General features: G+C 42.0%; 2 protein-coding genes across 3 annotated transcripts in view; one reads left to right on the top strand and one right to left on the bottom strand.

Moving 5' to 3' along the window:
• cfap157 (cilia and flagella associated protein 157) overlaps nt 1-17,115 on the bottom strand; it is a 158,298-nt gene that overhangs the window by 77,692 nt on the left and 63,491 nt on the right. The window lies entirely within an intron of this gene.
• Nucleotides 12,986-15,969, top strand: LOC135233686 (uncharacterized). The gene is made up of 2 exons (XM_064297487.1): nt 12,986-14,237; nt 15,000-15,969. The coding sequence occupies exons 1-2, from the start codon at nt 14,125-14,127 to the stop codon at nt 15,967-15,969; spliced, it is 1,083 nt and encodes a 360-aa protein (XP_064153557.1). The 5' UTR covers nt 12,986-14,124.

Below are 17,115 nucleotides of genomic sequence, written 5' to 3'. Positions count from 1 at the left end.
CCTTCCAACATCACTCTTCTGCTCCTGGCCCCACCCCAAGGGAACCCCGGTCTTCTCCAGTCCCAGCACCGAGGAGAAGACCACCAGGGGGACCCTCGTCAGTAGTGCGGAATTCTGCCTCTTCTCTCCACAATACCCTGCCTCCCCACAACCCCTTCTTTGTGCCCCCAAAGCCCCTGGTCTCAGTGGTTGCAGTGCAACACTCAGAGGCCTCCTCAGATGCCTGGGCAGGAGTGCTGGCATTGTGGGTGGCCCGACCATTTCCGCAGGAACTGTCCCCTGATGGAAGTGGGGCAAGTGATGTGGGTCACTGGCTCACCAGCCCCCTCCCCTGATCAGGAGGGGATGTACCAGATACAGGTAAGGATTCAAGGGATACACGCCAGGCGTTGCTGGATTCAGGGTGTAAACAAACCATGATTCATCAAAGCTTGGTTCAATCCAGGGCATTAGTTGAAGCATTGTGGGTATCATTAAGGTGTGCGCATGGGGATATTCACGATTACCCAGTGGTGCCAGTGGAAATTTGACATGGGGGGAAAAAGCATAAAGTAAAGGTTGCGGTTAGCTCCCGCCTGTCGTATCCCCTTTTATTGTGTATTCATTGGACGGAGTTTTAATAACATAATGAAAGGTTACATGGAGAAGCGATCATGACCGATAGGAATCTGTGAGGTATGTGATGTGCTGGGGGAGAGGTTCGTGAGAGCTTCTATGACTTCCGGAATACATCTCCAGGAGAACTTTCCGCTCAAGCAGTCTCGGGATGATACCTTACGCTTTGCCTTTGACTAAGTGATAACTATTGATGTCACCAGGTGCGCCCCAGCACCGCTCTAGCTCACCCTTATTTTCCTATTATTAAAGATATGCTGTACCGAGTGAGTCATGACACTGAAACCGGAGAAGAAAACACCCAGTTGTTGCTACTGAAGAGCCGTCGGGAAATGCTTTTCCAGGTGGCTCACCATAATCCGATGGTTGGTCACCTGGGTGCTGATAAAACGCTGAGTAGGCTAATGGCCCAATTCTATTAGCCGGGCATTCGGGGTGAAGTGCAAAGGTGGTGTGCATCTTGTCCCGTGTGTCAGTTAGTTAATCCTGCGGTCACTCCAAAAGCGCCATTGCGTCCATTATCGTTAATGGAGGTCCCATTTGAACAGATGGGGATGGACCTTCTCGGGCTATTAGACTGAAGTGCACACGGGCATCACTTTGTGTTAGTTTTAGTAGACTACGCAACATGATATCTGGAAGCAGTGCTGCTGTGTAGCATGTCAGCTAAGAATGTTGCACAAGCATTGTTTCAAATAATCTCCTGGGTTGGGATCCCAAAAGAGATTCTAATCGATCAAGGCACTTTGTTCATGTCACGCACGTTACGCGAACTGTACGCATTAGTGGGAATTAAATCAATCAGAACATCGGTCTACCACCCCCAAACAGATGGTTTGGTAGAAAGATTTAATAAAACCTTAAAAACAATGATTCATAAGTTTGTGCATGAAGATTGTCATAATTAGGATATGTGGCCGAACCCTTTTTTGTTTGCATTGCGTGAGGTTGCCCTGGCCTCCACAGGATTTTCTCACATTTAATTACTTTTTGGGAGGCGGCCACACGGTGTGTTGGATCTAATTATGGAATTCTGGGAAGAAGGTCCAAGCACCAGTAAAAATGAAATTCAGTACGTTCTGGACCTGAGAGCAAAGCTCCACACACTAGGGCAATTGTCACGGGAGCATTTGCTGCAGGCACAAGAACGACAAGAACGGCGCACATATAATCAAGGCGTCCAGCTGAGACAATTTGTACTGGGAGATAAAGTGCTTGTATTACTCCTATCTTCTACCTCCAAATTACTTGCCAGGTGGCAAGGGCCCTTTGTGGTCACACGGCAAGTTGGGGATGTTGATTATGAAGTTGTGTGGTCTGACAGGGATGGGGTCACACAGATGCACCAGCACAACCTCCTAAAAGCAAAGAGAGAGGTGGCTCCTGTTTCCCTGGTTACCACATTGTGTGAGAGAGATGAGGTGGGTCCGGAGGTGACAAAAGTGGCCAATTCTACCCCGGCCCTTTGTGATGACCATCTCTCAGTGTGCCAGACAGCAGATGTGGCACAGTTGCAGAAGTGCTTTGTGGATGTGTTCTCCCATCTGCCAGGGCGCACAGACCTCATCCACCACCATAGTGAAACATCTCCAGGGGTGACGGTACATTCTCAGACCTATAGATTTCCTGAACACAAAAAGATCATCTTAATGTGCAAGAAATTCCAGAAATTGACCAGCTCATGCCTAGTGAGGATATTTGGATTAAGCTCATAGGGGAACATGAGAAGGGGCTTAACATAGGAGTGTGTTATCGACCACCAGCTTCAGACAGTAGTATGAATACAATGCTCTCTGAAAATATAAAACAAACTTGCAGAGGAGGTGAGATTATTATCATGGGTGACTTCAATTACCCCAGTATTAATTGGGAATTGGTGGCAGGACAAGGAAAAAGGGAGGATGAATTTTTAGATGTTATAAATGACCTTTTTTTAAGCACAGTATGTCAGACAGCCTGCAAGAGGGAAATCAATTCTAGATCTGGTGTTATGTAATGACTCTGACAGAATTTGTAGTATAGATGGAACCACTTGGGACAAGTGATCATTCCACAATTAAGTTTGATGTATTTTGGCAAACTAAGAGGGCCTGCCAACTTTAAAAAGATGCGATCATAATTAAGTAAGGTAGACTGGATGCAACTTTTTGATTGCAGGACTGTGAATGAAAAGTGGGTCAGGTTCAAAAGGGTAATGCATGAGGCACAGTGTAAATTCATTCCAAAGGTGCGGAAAAGTAAGTTTAAAAAGCAGTCTCCACAGTGGATGAATAAAACTATACAGAAGAGTTTGAGGAAAAAGAATAAACTGTTTAAGATATACAAAAATGACAGTACTGAGAGTAATAAGGCTGAATATTGTAGTATGCATGCTAAGGTTAAAAAAGAACTAAGGGTAGCCAAAAGGCTTTATGAAAGGCAAATTGCAGAAGATGCTAAAAGTAATCCTAAGCGTTTCTTTCAATACTGCAGTAGGAAAAGGAAAGTTAAAGGGGAATTTCACTTTATAACACTTCTGGGGTCATTTTCACACCTACCCGGGCTTTTGGAGCACCCCAGACAGTTTTTAGGTTGCTGCTTCAATATTTAGATATTTGTAGATATTTGATACCCGTGTAAGCAAACTAATTAAACTCCATGTTAGACTCATTGTAAACGCACGTCCCTGCTTCTCATGACTGATATTGTCCTTCTAATGAATGTGTCGCCCTTCATTTTTCGATTAGTTATTTCATTATTGTGGCAAACAAGCCTGCCACAGGCCACTCCAGCACAGAGACACAGGGTGATGATCAAACAGTCCAGGTTTATTTTCAAGGTTGGCAAGATGTTACAGCCAAGGAGCAGATGTTAAAACTGTCATGACAGAGGCTCCCTTGTATGAGCGGGGATGGCAGATTTAACCTGTGCGCACTGATTACCTCACTACGCACAGGTGCAGCCACTCCTGTTCCCAGGTCCAATTAGCCTGGCCAATTATCTAATTCTTAACCAATTATCCAATTGGCCAGGTCTAATTAGCTTGACCCAGGGCAGGTGTGGCTGCTTAAACCAGCCATCCCCACACCACAATTATGTTAATATTTTACGCTGTTTTGTTGCTTTCCTTCACAAATGCAGGAAGTAGACCCAGCAGTTTAGCGTCGAACTCGAGGATGCATATCATTGTACGACTTCTGATGTGGGCGTACCTGCAGACAATAACATTAGGTGCGTCATCGAAATAGTGTTGTATTACTGCTAGCTAGCGAAACCGAAAATGTCTGAGGACGAATGAGATTTTGTTTTTGATCATGGGATTGTTGTGCTTTATCGATTTGAGCCGGAATACACAAAAGAAAAGCTGGCTAATTTGCAGGCTGATCGTGCGAGAGCGAGTCAGGAACCGGCCGAGATCGAGGAACCACAGGCTATTCCCAGGACAAACGGCAACTGGTGGTGTGGATGTGCGAAATGCATACCTATGCCAAGTGAGGAGGAGTCCATCTGCTGTCAAGAGTGGGACCTGCTCATTCCCATTTTGGACGAAGTTGAGCAAGCACAGCCACAGACGGACGTAGAAAATGAAGCACCAGCATGTGCGACAGAGCACTCGGCTGTCACCAACCCCGGAGTCTTGGAGACTTCGTTTCAAATGCCAAGGATCAATTGGACATGACATTCCACACCGGATTGTCCAAACGGGACTCTCTCGGAAATGTAAGTGTGTTGGCTATATACTGTAGTAATATCAGTGGATAGCATAACGTTATCATTAGCTAATGGAAATCCTAGTTTTGATGACTGGTGTTCATGTGTGGTAGTCTAAGCATGTGTCTCGATGAGAGTACCGTTACCGTAAAATCCTGTTTTGAACACAGAGGTATAGGGCTTGACGTATTAGCTAAACTACAAGACTGTAACGTTACATCTCTGGCACATGAATGAAGTTAGCAAGAGTGACAATCAAAATTATGCCTAGACCTTTTATGACATATTCTGCCAATATCTGCATGAGCCAGTAAAACCAAAAGAGATAAATATAAATAATACTATGGTGAAACTTTCGATTTCGACGCTAAGTTAACAGAATGTTTTTCTTCACTTCTTCTCAATTTTGCTGCGAAAAGAAATCGAAGAAGAAGAAAAAACCGGAAACCGTACTACTATGTGGACTTGCGCGAAAAAAAATAGGTCTTTGTTTCTAACGTAAATGTCATTTTTCTAACGTAAAATGAAATAACTAATCGAAAGCCCAGGTAGGTGTTAAAATGACCCCAGAAGTGTTATAAAGTGAAATTTCCCTTTAAGGGAATTAACAATAATGACGGAGCACTGCGTTGTAAGAATAAGGATATTGCTGATGCCCTAAATGGCTACTTTGTTGTGAGTTTTACCAAAGAAGAGGTTACTAATAGGCCGGAAGACATACTCAGAATGTCTTGGCAGATATTGAGATCGGGGATTACATTACATTACATTCATTTGGCAGACGCTTTTATCCAAAGCGACGTACAAAAAAAGTGCATTTCATGGTCGCAGACAACTGCTGAACACGGGTTCAGTAAGGTACAATAATTATTTTGTACAGCTATTTCTAGCCGAGAACAATGAATACTATTCTGGCCTAACATCTGCAAAGCCAACTAGGCAGAAGAATAAGCTACAGTATTAGGACAAATACAAATTACCAAGAAGTGCAGGGATGGGGCAACATGTAACAAGTGACAGGAAAAAGGGTTTTTTTGAATTTTTAAAAAATTTTTATTTTATTTATTTTTTATTATTATAAAAGAGTGAAATATACAGCGTGGTGGTGGTTAGTCTAGGTATAGTCTGAAGAGATGAGTCTTCAGGCCACGGCGGAAGACGGGTAGTGAGGGGGATGTTCGGAGAGGGACGGGGAGTTCGTTCCACCACTGGGGAGCTAGGGTGGAGAAGCTCTGTGATCCCTTTGTGCGGGTGGGAGGGGTTACAAGGCGCCCTGCTGCCGCAGAGCGGAGTGGTCGAGCAGGCACATAGAATTGAGTCATGTCCTGCAAGTAGATGGGGGCTGTCCTGTTGGCAGCAGTGTAGGCAAGGGTCAGGGCTTTGAACCGGATCCTGGCAGCGACCGGTAGCCAGTGAAGTGATCGCAGCAGAGGAGTGACGTGGGAGAATTTGGAGAGGTTGTAGATGAGTCGGGCAGCGGCATTCTGAATCATCTGTAGTGGCTGTATGGCACAAGCTGGCAGGCTTGCAAGGAGAGAGTTGTAGTAATCAAGGCGAGAGCCTGGACGAGCAGCTGGGTGGAGTGCGTCGTCAGGTATGGTCGAATCCTCCTGATGTTGTACAGGAGGAATCTGCAGGACCGTGATGTTGCCTTGATGTGCTCCTTGAGGTCCAGTTGGTCATCTAGGACCACCCCCAAGCTCTTGTCAGAGTGAGAGGCAGTCACTGTGGTGCCATCAACCGTGATTGAGAGTTCACGAAGCAAGGAGGTCTTGCACGGGAAGAAGAGCAGCTCAGTTTTGTTGAGGTTGAGCTTCAGATGGTGGCTGGCCATCCAGGTGGAGATGTCAGCCAGGCAGGAAGAGATCTTATCATTGACCTGTGTGGCCGAGGGGGGGAAAGAAAAGAAGAGTTGTGTGTCATCTGCATAACAATGATAGGAAAAGCCATGTGAATTAATGACTGAACCAAGAGATCTGGTGTTTAGGAGAACAGCAGAGGACCCAGTACAGATCCCTGCGGCACTCCCGTAACAAGTGGATGAGAAGCAGAGGCAGACCCCTTCCAGGTGACCTGGTAGGTCCTATCTGCAAGATAGGAAGCGAACCAAGACAGGGCAGTCCCGGCAATTCCCATCCCAGCCAAGGTGGAGAGGAGTATTTTATGGTTGACCGTGTCAAAAGCTGCAGACAGGTCAAGAAGGATCAGGACAGAGGAGAGGCGTGAGGCTCTTGCAGTGGCAAGTGCCTCCGTCACAGCTAGGAGTGCAGTCTCTGTTGAGTGCCCGGATCGGAAGCCAGACTGGTGAGGGTCTAGCAGGTTGTTCTGATGGAGAAAAGAGGTTAATTGTTTAAGAACTGCTCGTTCAAGGGTTTTGGACAGAAAGGGTAGAAGTGATACGGGTTGATAATTTGTTACATTGGAGGGGTCTAAGGTGGGTTTTTTGAGAAGTGGGGTACACGAGCCATCTTAAAATCAGAGGGAACATGACCAGAGGAGAGAGAGGAATTAACAATGGAGGACAGATAGGGAAGGAGCTCGCTGGAAATGGATTGGAGAACTTTAGATGGGATGGGGTCAAGTGGACAGGTGGTTGCACGATGAGAGGTGATGAGTTGTAATACATCGGAGTCCTCCAGCATTTCAAAGGAGGTCAGTGTGGCTGTGGGTTTGTCCCGGGGGGTTGGGGGGCTCACTGGATGGGCGAAGGAGTTCCGGATTGTAGCCACCTTTCCTTCAAAGGCGGCCAGAAAGTCATCTGCGGAGAGGGAAGAGGGAGGTGGGGGTGGAGGAGGAATGAGGAGGGAAGAGAAGGTGGAGAATAGTTTGCGTGAAGTATAGAAGTATTAGATAAATTACATAAACTAAAGACAAATAAAGCAGCAGGCCCTGATGGCATATACCCAGGGGCACTAAAGGAGTTAAGTGAGATCATTTTTAAACCACTAGCATTTTTAGACAGTCTTTAGAAACTGGAGAAATACTCAATGACTGGAAACAAGGTATTGTAATACCAATATATAAGAAAGGGGACCGTACTGATCAAGGAAACTACAGGCTTGTCAGTTTAACTTGCATCACATGTAAAATACTTGAATCCATCATTAGAGACAAACTATAATTATTTCTTGAAAATAATAACATCCTAAAGGATAGCCAACATGGTTTTTGCAAGGGAAGGTCATGCCTGACTAACCTTTTGACATTCTTTGAGGAAGCTACCAAGTGTCTGGATGGGAGCAGGGCTATGATATTATATACTTAGATTTCCAAAAAAGCATTTGATAAGGTACCACATGACAAACTCATTATCAAAATAAGGACAGTAGGAATTACAAGAGGCATTTCAGAGTGGGTTCGGAACTGGTTACGGATAGAACACAAAGGGTAGTAGTAGGAGGGATCTTATCTGAGCAGGGTATTGTGGGAAGTGGAGTTCCACAGGGGCCGGTGCTTGGTCCACGGCTCTTCCTCATTTACATAAATGACCTTGACACGGACATTGAAAGTACACTAGTTAAATTTGCAGATGAATAAAAACTGGGAGGTTTAGCCAACAGTTTGGAATCTACTAAAGTAATCCAAGAAGATTTAAACAGAATCCAGAAGTGAGCAGAAACCTGGCAAATGAAATTCAATATAACTAAATGTAAAGTTCTACATGTGGAGAATAAAAACATAGGGCAGGATTACTTTATGGGTGGTACAAAATTAGAATGTGCACATGTACAAAAAGACTTGGGAGTAATAGTTGATCAAAGCCTATCAGGGTCTGGTCAATGTGCTGTAGCAGTAAAAAAAAAAAAAAGACAACAGGATGCTGGGATACATAGCCAGAAGTATTGAATATAAATCTAAGGAGATCATACTCACCCTATACAATACCCTTGTCAGACCACACTTAGAGTATTGTGTGCAGTTCTAGGGGCCGTACTACAAGAAAGATATAGAGGCGCTGGAAAAGGTCCAAAGACAGGCAACCAGATTGATTCTGGGTATAAAAGATAAGTGTTATGAGGAAAGGCTTGAGATGCTTGGACTATTCAAGCTAAGTAAAAGGAGACTTAGGGGAGATTTGATTGAGGCATTTGAATTTATTAAATGGATTAACAAAGTGAACTACAGGAAATTATTCAAGTTGAGTTCAGTTAGCAGAACGAGGGGGCATAAATGGAAACTGGCAAATGGTAAATTTCACACACAGACATTAGGAAATATTTTTTCACACAGAGAGTGGTCAATGTGTGGAATAGCTTGCCTGAACATGTAGTGGAGGCAGAAACACTGGGGGTATTCAAGGCCTGGCTTGATACAGTGTTAGATACTATCTAGCTTTAAGGTAAACTAAACATTAAGTACAGTTTAGTGGTAGGAATAGACGAGCAGTGTTGGGCTGAATGGCCTGTTCTCATCTTACGTTATGTTATGTTACATTATGTTAAAACTGTGCAGGCAGAATTGCAGACTGTGTTAGAGATGGGAGTGACAGAAGAATCAAACAGTGCGTGGAGCAGCCCCATTCTGCTTGTGCCTAAGCAGGATGGGCCTGCGCACTTCTGTGTTGATTATCGCAAGGTGAATGATGTCTCATGCTTCGATGCTTATCCCATGCCTAGGGTCGACAACCTCCTGGACCGGCTGGGCACTGCTCGTTTTTTCACAATGCTGGATTTACCGTTGAGTCTAAAGAAAAAATGGCCTTCTTCACTCCATATGGGTTGTACCAATTTGTCACCCTTTCTTTCGGGCTGTTCACGGCCACCGCTACGTTCCAACGCCTCATGGATTGGATGCTGTGGCCCCACTCTCCATATGCTGTGGCCTACTTGGATGATGTAATCATCTATGGTGACTAGAGCCCGACCGATATATCGGTTTGGTCGATATATCGGCCATTATTTGACTTTTTTGACGACGTCGGGATTGGCAGTTATGCAGCCGATGTGTCCCGATTTTTAAATAAGTATAATAAACAAAAAAAAACATTGATTATTTATCTGTACTTGTCTGTTTGAACGTTGTAATTGCTATTTACTAGAAATATCCAGTAGAGGGAGCTCTAATACAAGTGTGAACTGCAGCAGCTGACGCGCTACTTTTGTAATAAGACGTTTGTCACTCGTGCCTCATCCAGTATTCTCCACTGCAAGACTTGTCTGCACAGATTCAATTGCCGCAATAAAGGTATGTATATTTAGTGAAAGTTTTTAATTAAATGCGTTTATACGACCACTATGTTTATCAATCCTCATTATCAAGCGAGAGAGCTAGCTAACATATTTGGTTCACTTGCAGCTGGCTAGCAAGCCTCTATGAAGTGGCAGTGAGCACATAAGCAGCGTAGGATCTACATTTCCAGGACATCGCTGTATTCTCAAATAAATAACCAGCCAAAATAAAATGGTGATTGAATGCATCACACATTTGTTTTTTTATCTGAGATAATGATATTAGCTACTATATGATGCTGTGTCAATAGCCAACGCGTTATTGCAAGCGAGTGTGTCATCTAGTCACGCGTCATCGTAGCAAGCTATCCAGACAGAAAAAACGCTGATAAAACACTTCTAACGTGGATCATTTTAAGCCATGTTATCTAGCTTTGTCGTGATAACATGAGAGAAGGATTGCTGTTGGAGAAGTGAATCAACCAACAGTTAGCGCGGGTAACCTGCACGAAAGCGCATTGTATTTTTCACGTATTTCATCCAGTCAATATAATTTCATCTAACATTACACTTGATTCACTCATTAGCTCCGCTAGATAATGTCTTACTCTTTAAGATCATGTAGTAGAAATAAAATAAGAAAATATAATTTATTTAACTTACTGAGAATATATAATATGAAATAATGAGGCTGTGTCAACTGCTAATGCGTTATTGCGAGCGAGTGTGTCATCTAGTCACGCGTCAGAGCATATTGTAGTTATTTTCATCGCCAAATTCTTATGGACAGGGAAGCTCACTAGATAAAGTCTTACTCTTTGAGATCATGTAGTAGGAATAAAATAAGAAAATATAATTAATTTACTGAGAATAGATACTAAGAAACAATAATAACAAATTAATATCAACAACAACAATAATAATTTAATAATAATTTATAAAAATCTATGTTTGAAACTGGAAAACTAATTTTTTTTAATTAAGTTTTTATAGATGGCTGGAAAAGAAAGGAGTAAAAGCAAGGTGTGGTGTTATTTTGATTTCATACACTTAAAGATGGTGTTAATATATATATTTAATTTAATATCATATTTTACATTTTTTTATCTAAAAAGTTCTTTGTGTGTTTATTTTTATTTGTTTGCTTATAAGTTAAATGTTCTTAAATATAGAAAGGTACCCAGGCGTCACAAATGCTTGTATATTTCACTAACGGGCCACTCAGTCTCAAAAGGGACATCTCTACATGTAAAACCAATGGTAAGGTTGTATATTTATTCAATATTTAGTTCCAGATATTGACTGTAGAATGACATGGTATCATTTTTGAAAACTTTGTCTTGTTTATTTTGTTATTCAGTGAGCAGCGTTTTCAATGCTGTATTGGCATATCTTAGGGCTATTGTTGGGTTTATCTTGTTGCTATGACGGAATACGATTTTTGAGTGGTGAAAGAATATTTTCTAGTTCTATTTTCACCGTTGTTAAGCAAAAACCTCTGGTCGTTAATTCTATAAAAACAATGATTCTATCAAGAAACAAGCACGAAACCGTGCAAACCAACAACGCACCTGTACAAAGTGTCATGAGTAAAACTTGGCTAACTATATAGCTAGCTAGCTATGGCATGTCCTCACCTCTGTAACATTATTTGTTGTCCTCTGTGTGTCCATATTAGGGTTGAGCCGAATACTCGGACGAAACGAGTATCCGGTACGGGTAATGTACTTTTTACAAGCACAAGTACCATCTGAGTAAAATGTGTCATTATCCGTACTCATGATGAAGGAAAATCCTCATTGGGTACCTGTGTCCAGTGTCCACATCGTTCCGTGATAGGCCAGCCACACACAGAGCTCCTCCTCTACACAGAGCCTATACAAAGTTCACTGCTGCTGCGCCACATAACACTCTGTCCACAGGGATCTATTATCTATTGTCATATATTCTCAATAAAATAAAGTTAGCAATTCTCATATTCCACTCAACACATTATTCTCACCATAGCTAAACACACTTCTACTGGACATTCACACGTAAGCACATATTACTGATTACAAACGGACATTTCTAACTTCTAGCTTGCTACAGTGGGCCTAACCATAGACGTATATATGTCTATGGGGCTGTGGGGCTAACTAGACAGTTAGCTAGGGACTACATGATATAAGCATGTACTTGTATTTCCTAACATTTAGTGATCTCATACACACACTCTACTAGCATCATTGACATCCTAGCATTCTTATACATCCACTGTACTAATGCAATATCACTTTTGTGCACATTTAGAAGTCGTCGTCACTCACCTGAAATCACAAGACATACAGTACATCGTGGTTAGTCAACTGTAACCTGGCGCGCTCTGTCTACTACTGTCTTCACACCGTCAGTTCATTTAAAAAAATAATAAAACCAGAGTAATGATAACAGCGTCTTTTCCGGCTACCACAGAGTGAATGCGATGATAAGAAAATTTTTGGTTAAGCTGACCTATAAAACGCTATTCCAAAAGCAAAATTAGACATGTTATACATCGTTAGAAAGCTTAAACTCTCACCTACTGAATAAATGAATTGTCAATCAAGCCAGTATGTAGTAAAAAGGGCGACAACGCCGTAAACGACACGTGTGGTATTGAGCTTGTACGTCAAATTGCCTCCAGGGGGCGTCTGGTTCGTGACATCACAGCCCAATGTTAAAATCCTATTGACTTTTAAAAAATCATTGATTGTAAAATATCTATAGCGACCGTCATTCTCTACCGTAGCATGTGCTTGGTTATATTTATTTCAATCTCTGCGGGGAAAAAAACCGATTTATGTCGATTTACGATGTGCTGGTGGTCCTGAACTACACTAAATCAATCCAGTCGCACGGATACACGTCACAAACACGTGTGCCTGTAAGTCTACCCGTGGTGCCTTGGCTGCCCCTAACTGCTGGTCTGGGATCATATTTCCCTTCCCAGGTCCTAACTTTAACCATTAGTAGGAGAAGAAAATAACTGACTCTGGACCAGCAGATAGGGCCAACTGCACCCAACACCGGTGGATAGCTAGCTATAACCATGACAAATGCGGTGTCACTGGTTAGCGTAATGCATTTTTTCAATGGTCAGGACAATAATGTTAAGAAGGGAGAAAATCATTCCAAATCCAACCATGTAGAGCAGGTCATATACAGCCAGAGTAGATTAGCGGGTCTGTTAGCGCCAGCATGAAAGATATTGTTTATAAAGTTTCAGTTAGCTAACGTTAACGTTAGGAATGGCTGGATCAGCAGGTAGCTAGCTAGCTGTCAAAGTCAGGTTTATTTGTCATTACAAACCATATGCTGTACAGTACACAATGTAACGAAACTTCATTTCGCAAGGCTTCGGTGTAACATAGACTTTCAGTCTGCTTACAGCACTTACAAAGGAATACACACATTGTGAAAATCAGAACCACAGTGCACTTCAACAGGTGCAGTAGACAAGAGATAGGCCTAGACAATTTCTAATAAATAGTTTTATTAAAACATAGTAAGTAGTAAATATATTGTCGGTAATTTATCGAAAACCATGCTGGCTATATTGTTGTTGTGTTGTGATAAAAATATATATGACGTTATATTCCATTTGAAATTACGTCTTAAGTTAGTTAGGTTAGGTTTTAGGCTACTCTTTTATACGGTCTATGGTTGTACTTTATAGATCCCTGAAAGGAAATCCTGTTGTCATCACGACCATACAATTATGATGTGAAATAAACAATATAACTTAATAGTAACAAATCTGTTATTTCCAGTAATTTTAAATTGAAATACGATATCAAAGTGACATTAGAAGTAGAAGGGCGCAAGCGTGCTCCAGCTGAGCCGTGACGATATAAACGTGCGTCGTGAGCACAGTACCGGTATGTGTAGTTCCTAAGCGTACTAAATGTACACAACGTTGTACCTTGTATTTGTACAAGCTCTTGTAAGTGAAAACGTCACCAAGCCACTCCCCTCGTTGTCCCGCAAATTTGTCAATGGGAAAATGAATGGGGAAATTTTCAATAAGCGATATTTTTAGTTAAAAGTCGGGAACCAGTTAGCTATTGGTATGTGGTACTCATGACATATATGACTCATGAAATATAATATCAGCAGCACGATTGACCCATAAGAAGTACAAGGTACAACGTTGTGTACGTTTAGTACGCTAAGGAGCTACACATACCACTGTGCTCCCGACGCACGCTTATATCATCATGACTCAGATGTCCTTGCCCCCTTCTACTTCTAGTGTCATTGAGTTTGATATTAGTCTCGCATAACCAGATCCATCTACACACTTCCTTTTAGCGCCATTTCAATTGCAATTTTTAGATGTTTCCAATTTTTAGATTTTTCCAATTTTAGACTTTTCCAACTTTTAGATTTTTCCAATTTTATATCTGTACATATTTGCATTTTCTTGTTCTTTCAATAGCTACTACTACTAGCTGACTAGGTTTTTTTTCTTGCTAACGTTAGCTAGTAACTTTTACTGTGTATAAATATTTAGCTAGCTAGCTATGTTATAGATTATCGATTTTATAGCTATAGTTATTATTAGGTAGTTATTTTATATTTGTAAAACTTAGCTTAGGATATTACAAACGTTAGCTGGGTGTTCGCCAAGATGGTGCGGTGCTTTGCCCCGGGCTGCAACCACGAGTCTGATGTGGATGCCTGTTCCTTCTTCCGATTTCCAACGCACGAGGAGCAGAAGCAAATTTGGACTAGACTTGTACGGTAAGTGGACACTAAATTTATCGTTTTACTAGCGAGAAAAGCTGTAACGTTAGTGTTGAAAATGCAAATATCCAGCTAAAATGTAATAACGTTAAAAATAATCACCTAAAAATTGGACCACCTAGAACAATCAGACATTTCCAACAGTGTATATTTATTTATTTTGAAAACTGCTCAAGTATGCTTTGCTAAGAAACTAAAACTGCCACTGTATTATCCTAAATTCTGAATTAATTGGTCATCCTTGTTTGAAAATGTATGCCAAGCAAACAACTTGAATTTTAAATTGACCCGTTTTAGAGTTTCACATCACTGAAGTGCACAAGTGCTGGACATAGATAACCAAATAAAACATATGCATATGCAGGAGGGTAAAGTCACTTTAGTAAATGCAATCGCTATGGTGACACATAATGAAATGTCAAATATCTGTGTTATGTAATGTCAGGATAATGACCTTTCTATTTGGTCGGTGTGATGCAGTTCTATATGGAAAATTGTCAGTGACTTTATGAAATCTAAAGGTTAAACCGCCTCGTTTCGTGAAAAATTGGCATCATAACAGACGGTAGAAAAATTGTACTGGACAAGGCAATATTTTGTGTATTTACAGCAGACATTGACACGTGAATAAACGTTTATTATCAAAACTGTTAGCCTAATTAAGCAGACAATTAATGATTTTGACAATGTGTTCAAGTATTGCACAGTATGTCTAATATTTTTTATTTTTTGTTTGTTGGTCTGCATGTTTTCAATTAGACGAGCTGACAGGAGGCCCAGTAGCAGCTCAAGGCTTTGTAGCTGTCACTTTCCAAAGGGCAAGGAGAAGGGACCTCTTTGGTTTCCTTGGCATGGTACTCCATCAAGTGAGGCTCGCGAAGTCGGCAGTGGTTCAAGTGATGCTCCTGAAAAGGGCAGCGATTTCACTGAGGCTCGCGAAGTCGGCAGTGGTTCAAGTGATCCCCCTTCAAAGGTATTTTCTCCTGAAGTTCAAGCCATCATTGAAGAGAGTGAGGTTACTGATGCACAAGCCAAGCTCCAGTCTCTAGATGAGAAGATGCAGTACTGTAGGCAACGGTATTCTGCTTTCCAGTTGTCCAAAACTGTTATTAGATTAGAGACAGGATTGCCAGACAAAAGAGCCTTACAGGCTCTTGTGGGTTTTGTGGCGCGGTTTCAGGACACAATAACTTACTACAGTGGGTGGAGGGTAGAATGTCTGTCATTAGAAGACCAGATATTCATGACATTAATTAAGCTCAGACAGAACTACCTGTCTGTTCATCTGGGGGAGTTATTCCAGTGCAGCACAGCCACAGTGAGTAATATTGTGTCTACATTCACTCAAACACTCCATGAATTGCTATTTAAAGGGGTAATTAATGTGGTCCCAAGTCGGAAGAAAAATCAGACCAGTATGCCAGCTTCTTTCCACTCCTTCCAAAACTGCAGGATGATCATTGATTGTACTGACATAAAGATTAAGGCTTCAAGTCAGATGGACAAGAACAGAGCAACGTATTCATCATACAGGGGGATGAACTCTTTTAAGCTATTACGAGGAGTTGCACCCAATGGTGTAATTACATACTGCAGTGATCTGTACCCTGGGTCAACATCAGACAAGGCCATCGTCGAAAAATCTGGTATTCTAGAACACTTCCAGTTAGGTCACTTAATCCTGGCTGATAAAGGTTTTTTAATCGGATATTTTGCCACAAGAAGTTAGCCTCAACATCCCACCACGGAAAGCTATTGGAGAGTGAGGTCAAGATCTGCCATGATATAGCAAAGAATCAAATTCATGTCGAGCGAGCAAAAGCTTGTTTGAAAATGTTTAAAATTTTGCATAACATGCCAAATTTGCGGATGTGGTGGTACAAGTTTGCTGTGCCCTAGTTAATTTACAGAATCCCTTGATCAAGGAAGTGGATGTTGATTAAAGGGGCTTTTGTGTGCACCCCAGACCGTTTTTAGGTTGCTTGCTTCAATATTTAGATATTTGATACCCGTGTAAGCAAAACCCCCCCATCCAATAGAAGTACGTTCAACATCAGACTTCACGTTCATCTCATTGTAAGCACACGTCCCTGCTTCTCATGACTGATATTGTCCTTCTAATGAATGCGTCGCCCTTCATTTTTCGATTAGTTATTTCATTATGTTAATATTTTACGCTGTTTTATTGCTTTCCTTTACAAATGTAGGAAGTAGACCCAGGCAGTTTAGTGTCGAACTTGAGGATGCATATCATTGCATATCATTGTGCGACTTCTGATGTGGGCATACCTGCAGACAATAGAGGGTATGCACTGACGTCACTTTCACACCGGAATATGCCCCCTCAGTCGGACTGAGTAGCAAAACATGCTGCAACATGGCTGCCTTTAGTAGGGAAAACTGTGAAACCCGGAGTAAAACAAACGATTATCTGCTTAAATTAAAGGCAGTTGGACTCGACAGTGATCCATTACCAGCATACAAAAGCCTTGACGCTTGGTCGTACTTCAAGGCGGGATGTGTTTTTTGTGTTCTCGCGGCATTCAAGCTGAACGCTAATGCTGCCATTCAGTAATTCAGTCTTTCTGCCACTCAATATAACATTAGGTTGGTCGTAGAAATACATGTCCAGCAGCCAGTCTGGGCAGCATGTGATGCTTGAAGAAGCCCTCCAGTGCTGCAATGTTATCCTGCCAGGTGTCATCACGGGCTATTGCAATAACTATGGCCAGCTTTGTGGTCCACACAACAAAGAAGCAGGTGGATCGGCCAGTTACATGGAGTTGACCCTGCACTCGGTGCCAGTAGACATGGCTTGTCTTCAGTGAGTATGCCGCCCCCCTCCTGCTGAAGACAAAAATCTTTGTTGGCAATG

The sequence above is a fragment of the Anguilla rostrata genome, chromosome 10 (assembly GCF_018555375.3).
Source record: "Anguilla rostrata isolate EN2019 chromosome 10, ASM1855537v3, whole genome shotgun sequence".
Classification (NCBI taxonomy): Eukaryota; Metazoa; Chordata; class Actinopteri; order Anguilliformes; family Anguillidae; genus Anguilla; species Anguilla rostrata.
The sequence above is the reverse complement of the archived record's forward strand: the minus strand, read 5'-3'. Positions and strand labels throughout refer to the sequence as shown.